This window comes from Urtica dioica, chromosome 1, assembly GCF_054948205.1.
Source record: "Urtica dioica subsp. dioica isolate 48M chromosome 1, U.dioica_male_clone48M_v1_H2, whole genome shotgun sequence".
NCBI lineage: Eukaryota > Viridiplantae > Streptophyta > Magnoliopsida > Rosales > Urticaceae > Urtica > Urtica dioica.
Window position 1 is genome coordinate 13,538,127 of NC_142756.1, and position 9,456 is coordinate 13,547,582.

General features: G+C 40.0%; 1 protein-coding gene across 1 annotated transcript; it reads left to right on the plus strand.

Annotated features, from left to right (window-relative positions):
- The first annotated feature begins 2,579 nt into the window (after positions 1–2,579).
- On the plus strand, positions 2,580–8,215 carry LOC149407340 (protein PAT1 homolog 2-like). Its single transcript, XM_089613005.1, has 5 exons — positions 2,580–3,031; positions 3,580–3,731; positions 4,481–4,537; positions 4,654–4,729; positions 5,594–8,215. Exons 1-5 carry the CDS (start codon positions 2,980–2,982, stop codon positions 7,666–7,668), a joined length of 2,412 nt encoding a protein of 803 aa, XP_089469131.1. The 5' UTR covers positions 2,580–2,979; the 3' UTR covers positions 7,669–8,215.
- Positions 8,216–9,456: the final 1,241 nt, after the last annotated feature.

A 9,456-nucleotide genomic window follows, 5' to 3' on the forward strand; every position in this document is an offset into this window, starting at 1 on the left:
AAAACATGTACTACCGAAGATTTTTGGTTTAACGGGAAACAAAGGCTTTTGAGGGAATAATGTTTTGTAAGGAATCGCACCTTGAAGAACAGATGATGGCATACGGTTGATAAGAAAACACGCAGTAGAGATGGCATCAGCCCAAAAACACTTTGGAACACCTGTTTGAAATAGCAAAGCTCGTGTAGTTTCAAGAAGATGTCGATTTTTGCGTTCAGCAACTCCATTTTGGGACGGAGTATCAACACATGAAGTTTCATGAAGCATGCCATGTTGGGTCATGTAATTTTGAAATTGACTAGACATGTACTCTTTGGCATTATCACTACGGAAGGTGCGAATAGAGATATTGAATTGAGTACGAATCTCAGTACAAAAAGAGCAAAATATTGAGAATAATTCAGAACGCGTTTTCATTAAAAATAACCAAGTTACACGAGAAAAATCATCCACAAAAGTGACGAAGTATCGAAAACCTGGTTTGGACGTAATAGGACATGGACCCCAAACATCTGAATGAACTAATTCAAACGGAGCGCTAGATCGTTTATTGATCCTAGGGCTAGAACTAAGGCGATGATGTTTAGCAAACTGACACGACTCACAATCTAAAGTCGAAATTGAGCGAAATTGAGGACAAAGAAGCTTGAGAAGAGGAAGGGAAGGGTGACCTAAACGACAATGTTCTTCAAGGGCAGACGTGGTGCTGGAACAAGCAATGGATTTGGGTGTGTCGAGAATGTAGAGGCCTCCAGATTCATGTCCTTTACCAATAGTCCGTTTCGTCATGAGATCCTGAAAAACACACGAGTTTGGGAAAAATGAGATTGAGCAATTTAACGTTTTTGTGAGTTGGCTAACAGACAAGAGATTAAATGATAGGTTGGGTAAGTGCAAGACTTGCGATAGCGTCAAAGAAGAAGTGGGTGTGATAGTGCCAGAACCAATAACATTGGAAGGGGATCCATCGGCTAAGGCTTGTAGAAGGCTTTGCATACATCGAACATGCGAGAGAGATTCCCTTTTCCAGAATAAAGGAAATCCAAATAGTCCATTAATTCTTTGACGAACTCGCAGTGATTAACAAGACCAATTACCTCACTACCAATGGAGTTACGGATTTGGAGGAAAAGGCGAGCATCTTCCCGAAGCCATGCTTGCTTTGACTCGTCACTTGGAGCTGTATCGGTTAGATGATCATCTTTGTCGATACTTCGAAGGAATAACCGGATGGTTTTGCTCCAATCGAGGTAATTAGAACCACTCAACTTGTGGTCGGTGATCTTCGAGAGGATCGGCATGATTTCCGGTACACCAACAGCCTTTATCTCAGCCATGTCGTTTTAGAAAGAGTGAGCAGCTAGACGGAACGTCGAAGAGATGAACCTGAGAATTTTTTTTTTTTTTTTTTTTTTTTTTTTTTTTTTTTTTTTGCGGCGGCGGCGGCGGCGGCGCGTGGAGGCGCGTGGATTGGCGGAATGAACAGGTTTTGGCACAGAATTGATCGGAATTGAGTTTCTGAATGGTCTGGGTAAGTGGTGAGTGTAAGGGATCGATGGATTTAGATGATAATGATGAAAAGATTTCGGAGGCTTAGAAGATTTTCTGAAAAAAAAATCTGAAACCCTAATCTGGTGGTTTAGGGCAGATTAATCTCGAACCCAGGTAATGGGATGTTTGATTTCGAATTTTTGGGAATTTTCGGATGGCTCTGATACCATGTAATCAGAGAGGTTTTGGAGAGAAGAGGTTGTGTATTTCTCATTCACGTAATGGGTATTTATACAAGTTAGACAAGAAACGTAAAGGAAAGAAATGAATTACAATAATTACATAATATTCTATTCTAATAACTATCCAATATTCTATAATAACTACCCAATATTATGTTCACATTCTAACAACTATAATATATTTATTTTACCAAACGCTAAATCAGCTTTTGTTACTAGCAACAACTGTTTTATAAATAGTTTATCAAACACATATCAGTTTAAAAAAAACAGTTTTTTTTTTCAAAAATTATATCTAAAAACACTCTTTTTAAAAATAAAATTATGTCAAACGATGCCAACATTGAATCTTTTTATCACTATTTTCTCCATTTATTATAATTAAATGAGATTCCTCACCATTACTTCCCAATTTGTTTTTAAAATAATTTATTCTCATTTGAAGCCAAAAGACTCCGGGCTTGGGTTTTTTCAACCCCTAAAGCGGTAATAAAAGAATTTAATTATTTATTGCGATGTCCTTGTTTACTCTCATAGAATCCGATTATTGCGGTCGGTGACTTCCTAATTCCGAGATAAAAACAAATTATTATTCCTTTTATTAATCTTTTTCTGTTTGCCTTTTCCCTCAAACTCTAAGCACTAAGTCGTGGCAGAACGCTATTGGTTCAGGTCAAGACTCGGGTCCGTCTCCTGCCGTGGAATATCCCAGCTACGGTTGGTAACGCACCAATAGTAGCACGACACGTCACGGTACCTTCTATTACACAGCAATTACAACCAAAATAACAAAACAAAAGGAAAGAAAAAAGCTTCTCCTTTCCGTCGTTCTCTCTCTGACCCAGCACGTGCCCAAATGCCAAAGTCATCGTCTCTCTCTCTCCTTTGCTCTTCGGTTTGTGTGATATGACCTAAACCCAAAATCAAACACAGCCTTAATCTCCTCTCCAGAGAGGAGAGAGAGAGAGAGAGAGGAGCGAGAGAGTTTGTGACTTTCTTCGTCGTTTTTTTTTAAAAAAATATTCACCAAAATTACTATCAACTTTTCCCGTTCGGTTATCGGTGGAAAATCCTCCGAGGACAAAAAAAGCTCTTATAAGAGTCCCGATATAGCTTGCGTATTTCGATTAGTATCGTATTTATCTGCAGAGTTAGGGTAGGGTTTGTGTTTCGTTTGATCGCTGTTCGATTGGCGTGGTTCAGCCGAGGGGATTTCTAGGGTTTTTGAAAGGTTGAGCTTGTAAATATGGAGAGATCTGAAGCCAAGGATTTTACGGGCTTCCTCTCGAATTCCTCCAGTAAGCTTTTTTATTTTTTATTTTTTTTATCTCTATCTCACAGACATTTTTTTTAGATCGGCCGCTCTTTTCTTTGTTAACTTTTGACTTGGTTTGTATTGCTAGCTTTGAAGAATTTGTTATTTCAATTTTGAGTATTGTTTTTTGGGGCGTTTAGGACATCGTAGAGAAGAAATTCACAGGGCTTGTGAATCTGTGTTTGTATTTAAAAAAGAATTTAGAGACTTAGCAAGTCTGAGATTCATATTTCTTCGGGGTGTGGATTTCTGAGTTATTTTAGCTCAACCTTGTTTAGCTCAATTTTTTTGTGCTTCACCTTGATTCTGATTGTAGATTTCTCTGAATATTTAACGTCGACTATTTCATTAATTTGATTCCGTTTACATTTCCTATTAAACTTCTGTTGAGGTAATGAGTATTGTTTGCTATTAGATTATTATATTTCCATTGCATTGAGAAAATTGGCTACCTCTGGTCCCTGTATTTGGTTCCAAGTATATACAATTAAGTTTGGTTATCTTTTTCTAAATTTCTTTGTAAATGTACAGATAGCGCTCTCTTTGATGCGTCCCAATATGAGTTTTTTGGTCAAAATGTTGCGGATGAAGCTGAGATTGGAGGATTGGAAGAAGAAGTGGATGAAAGGAACATATTTGGATCTGCTGCTGATAGCGAGTACCATTTGTTTGAGAGAGAGGGGGTATATAGCTAGTCTTTAATCTTACCACTGTGTCGATATATTCAATGTGTATCTGATAAGTTATAGTTTACACTACTTTATCTAGTCCTGTCTCCCGTGTTTATAATGTGATCCAATTTTTAAGTTATAATTGTACTTGAATTTGATCATATTCAATAGTCCTAACAAAATTATGATCAATTGGTGCATGAATACATATTCAATAGTACCATTATCATGAATTCAGGTATTCCAGTTTACTCAAAGTAACCATCATGAATACATATTTCTATTTGTCATCAAGGAATGCTCTTATATCAGTGTATTCTGACTAAAATATCACTTCATCCATTTCTTGTACTGTTTTATTTGATTTAATGTTTACGTGTTTAATGTTTAGACTATTCTTTGCTGAAGTGCTTTTCATTTAATTTAGTATATATTTAGTGATAATTCCATCACTTCTGGTAAGTGTGCACCTTTTATCTAATGTAACTGTGTATTTAATCTTGTACTGAATATATCATGGTATTTTCATTTCAACCTCATATCAAATTTCTTTGTAATCAAGTTTAAAGAGGTTATTATTCAATACAAAATATCGGAATCATTGAAGAGAGGTCAGTGTAGTTCTTTTGTTGACAGAACATACACAAGAGAACTGTGATGTTTCTCTCTTTTTGGGTGTAGGTGATCATGCCTTATTTTCTTGTTTTATGTTTGTGGTATAATTGTGTACTAAGTTTTTGTTATGGTGACTCTGTTTCCAGAGTGCAGGTTTGGGATCTTTGTCTGATGTGGATGATCTGGCCAGTACTTTTGCAAAGGTCAGCTTCCTTGACTTTGATAAGAAAAAATTAACGAACGTTGTATTATATATAGTTGTACTTTCTTCAGCTGTGTTTCACCTTCTTAATATTGCGACTGTTTGTATGTCGTACAGTTGAACAAAGTTGTAACAGGACCGAGACATCCTGGCGTTATTGGTGATAGGGGTTCTGGATCTTTCTCACGTGAAAGTAAGTGATTTGTTTGACTTATATAGATATATGGTTCCCTTATTATCTTTTGTCCTGTTTTTTGTCTGTAGTTTTCTTCTTCTGGTCAATTTTATAGTCCATTTAAAGCTTTTAGACCCACGATGTGTGCATGAAATTTTAAAATCTACAATGGGCATTTGCTCAGTTTATTGGTAAGTAAACCACAGATTTTAATGTTTTAGAAGCTGTTTGCTGCAGTATGTATGTTCCAGATTCGAGTTGAGAGAAAATTAAATCTAATTTGTAGCTTTTTTTTATGTGAATCTAACAGAAAATTTTAATTTTCAATGCAATTGCTTATGTAGAGTTCCTGTGCGTTAATGATTATCAATATTTCGACTATTACGTGTTTTATATATTTATTTTTAACTTTTTTCATAAGAAAAATACAGATTAGACCTTGGTTCAAAGTTATTGTAATTGTTTTTAGTAAGCACCATGTTCAGTTCAGATTAATATTTCATAGCTTAAAATTTTTGTAAGTATCTGAGGTAGAACATGCTGGAGTGTTTGGGTACTCTGAGGATCACATTTTACTAGGAGCTGTCTAATCTTTATTTAGTAGTAGGATTAGGTCTTGTTGCTTTTTGGGTTACAAGTACCGGAGTACATATGTTGGGTGTCAAACCGTGATTATAATTAAGAGAATTCCTGATTCCAATAATATTCTCTGTCTGCTTTAAAATATTTCACGTTTTCTACTTGATGTGCCGTTCCTTATTTTTTTATTTCATATTTATCGTCTACTTTATTTCATCACTGTCCAATATATCAGAAGTTGCAGTGTAATTTTTTGGGCCAGAAAAATTCACCATTAAGATATTTTATCTTCATGCTTTTCAGGTTCATCAGCAACTGATTGGGCGCAAGATGCGGACCTCGGAAATTGGTTGGAACAACATATGTTGGGCGATGATAGCCAAGAGCTGAAGAGATGGTCGTCGCAGCCACTTTCTTCTTCGGCTCAATTCGGAGACCCGAAATCTTCTTCTTTGTACAGAACATCATCGACCCCGCAGCAGCCAGTTCAACAGCACTTCTCAAGCGAACCACTCACAGTACCGAAATCAGCATACACATCTTTCCCTCCTCCCGGAAACAGGTTGGATCAGCCTTCACCGCACCATAAGAATCAGGCGATCGCAGCCGGAGGATCTCCGTCGCCCTTCTCTGCTCCGAACATGTCCCATCTATCAAGCCATAACCTTCACTTGGCCGGTTTGCCTCACGGCTTGCACTACGGATCTCAGTTCACCAACCCCGGTCTTCCTTACAACGCCAGGTCTCAGAATCAGTGGGTGAGCCATGCCGGAATACTCCACGGCGATCAGTCGAGTCTCTTAAACAACATATTGCTGTCCCACCAAAACGGGATGTTGTCCCCGCAGCTTTTGCCGCCTCAGCAGCAGAGGATACACCACTCGGTCCAACCGTCCTTGGCCCATTTCGCGGCTATGCAGTCCCAGATGTACAACACTCACCCGTCTCCTTCCCACAGAGCGATGCTCGGTTTGCCTGAGCCTAGAGAGCACAGGCACCACAAGCACAGAGGCAGCAAAAACTTGCGTTTCTCTCAGGGCTCCGACACTAGTAGCCAGAAGAGCGAGAGCGGTAGATTGCAATTCAGGTCGAAGCACATGACCTCCGAGGAGATCGAGAGCATTCTCAAGATGCAACACGCTGCCACTCACAGCAACGATCCTTACATCGACGACTATTACCACCAGGCAAGCCTTGCCAAGAAAGCCTCTGGGTCGAGGTCGAAGAACAGTTTTTGCCCGTCTCACCTGAGAGAGCTCCCATCTAGATCGTCATCGTCCCGTAACAGCGGCGATCAGCACTCTCATCATCACTCCGGCGGCGATGGTCTCGGAAGACTGCCACTCTCGTCCATCCGTAGGCCCCGCCCTCTCCTCGAGGTTGACCCGCCGTTGACCGGTTCCGGGGACGTCTCCGATCAGGTTTCGGAGAAGCCTCTAGAGCAGGAACCGATGCTCGCCGCTAGAGTGACGATTGAAGATGGTCTCTGTCTTCTTCTTGACATCGACGACATCGACCGGCTTCTTCAGTTCGGTCAGTCCCAAGACGGGGGCGTCCAGCTCCGGCGAAGGAGACAAATGCTTCTGGAAGGAATGGCGGCGTCTATTCAGCTCGTCGACCCGCTCGGCAAAACCAGCCACTCGGTCGGGCTGACTCCGAAGGACGATCTCGTGTTTCTCCGTCTAGTCTCTCTCCCGAAAGGCCGAAAGTTCCTTTCGAGGTTTCTCCAGCTCATTTTCCCTGGAAGCGAGCTCGCCCGGATCGTGTGTATGGCCATATTCCGCCACCTGAGGTTTCTATTCGGCGGCCTCCCATCGGATTCCGGAGCGGCCGAGACGAGTACCAATCTCGCGAAAACAGTCTCGGCGTGTGTGAACGGAATGGATCTCCGTGCCTTGAGCGCTTGTCTTGTGGCGGTCGTATGCTCCACGGAGCAACCACCGCTCCGTCCCATGGGAAGCTCCGCGGGGGATGGTGCCACTGTAATTCTGAAGTCCGTTCTCGAGAGAGCGACCGAACTTCTGACCGACCCACATGTTTCGGGTAACTGTACAATGCCCAACCGGCATCTCTGGCAAGCTTCGTTCAGCGAGTTTTTTGGCCTTCTCACCAAGTACTGCCTGAGCAAGTACGAGACTATAGTGCAGTCGATATATGCACAGAACGCCCAGCCGAGCACAGAAGGGATCGGTCCAGAGGCAGCGAAAGCAATCCACCGTGAAATGCCCGTCGAGCTTCTTCGAGCAAGTCTTCCTCACACAGACGAACGCCAGCGTAAGCTATTATCGGATTTTACTCAGCGTTCGATGCCCACTTCTGGGTTCACCACTCGCAGTAGCAGCAGTGGCCAACTCAACTCCGAGTCAGTGAGGGGTTAAACAGATGAAAGACATTTTCCGCCATAAACATCTCCGACAAAGGTTATATCCATCTCTCTCTCTCTCTCTCTCTCTCTCCCCCGCTCTCTCTCTCTCTCTCTAAATGTCGAAAAGAGAGTCTCTTCGTTCAAGGGCTCAAAGTTATCCCGTTAAATGTTAACCTTGTCTTTTTTTTTTTCCTACCTCTAGAAAGAGGAACTGTAATTCTCGATATAATCAGGACGATGCGTAAAAGAAAAGAATATGTAATATGATATGATTGAAAACAGCTGATGTGGTGAGTTTGAGACTGGAAGTTTGGGCTCTTCTGGGGAGCTTTATTTTGGTGCTCTGAGTTAAAACTCTGCCCGAAACTTTGGAAGCATAGGGTGATAGTGAGAGTGTATGTACAGGGTAGTTTTTTTCTTTCTTTTCTTTTTTATTAATATTTTTATAAAACCTTTGAAACTCCTGTTGTTTCTGCTCATTTTCGCTAGACGCTTATTAATATGTCTGGGGAGGTATGACAGTCTTATATTTCTGTTGCAATGGCTTAACTTGTTTTTTTTTTTTTTTTTTATTTTTTTTTTTTATGTTCTAAATTTTTTTATCTTCTTGATTTTCGTTTTTTAGTTTTCCCTCTCTACATGAGCGGAGGCTGGGTTGTGTCTTTCCTGTGCTTTCATCTTTTTAAATGAGCTTCAGAGGGACGCAACATTGTTATCCAATAACTTATGGTTTTTTTTTATCTTCTTCCCCTTGTTTTTTTTACCAAGTCTCATGGAGACGATTAGTGAGTTATTGAGTTGATGTATTTTTGCCTCCAACTCCAACTTTTTCTTGGGCGAAAGGTAATCATGTGATTAACGAGTATTTGTTTGTAGCTTATGCTTTGGTATGTCTGTGTGGTGTACTCACTCGTAATGTTTGGCTCTATCGATGCCGTGAGATAGCTCTTGCCTCTCCTCTTTACCTGTATTTTTGACTTGTTGAACTGCCAGCTTAGAAATAATTACCTGGCTCAATTGAAAGAATAGAAGGCAAAGAAAGAAGTAGTTTTATTCGATTCCTCTAAGTCGTTTATGGGATTTTTTTATGAGTTTGAGGTCTGAGGGTGATAAAGGATGAGATGAAATTATCCAGTACCGAAGTTTCAACTTAAATCCTAGGAGTACTGTTATAATCACTTCTATTCCAAGTTTATCTATTTTACGGTATACAGATACTCATTTAACATTGTTATGAGCCGACTAATTCGTTAACTTTCTTCTGTAATCTTCAACGCTCTTGTTTCATCTGTCCTCATAGCTTCCTCTGCGATTTTATGTCGGCATTCGGTTGAGTTCGTCAACGACTTTTAAGCCGGAAATGATCAAGAGCAATGCTGCCTGAATTTTATGGAATTTGATACTTTAAATTTTTTGAGGGTTTCAAGTATGCTTGGAATTCATCTAAGATTTTTTTTACCATTTTTCCCATTGTTTCAAGTAAGTGTTGCAAATATACGAAAGCCATTTTTTTTAAACCAAGTTCATACACCAAGTAATGTTTTTTAAGCGATACAATTAATTCTTGGTGTACATCTTCAAATACAGTTGATACATTTTAGGAGTAGGACTTTGGAGTAATTATCTCCTTTTGAAAAATGGACCATTACCCACTTTGCACACCGTATAGGGCTGCCAAAGACTATCGAACAATGCTGGCCTAATGAATTGCACATACGAGCGGCATTAATATTGGGGAATTATCAATTATTATATTAGATATTTCTTTTTTCACCAAAATTATGAAAATGTGGTAGTTAAA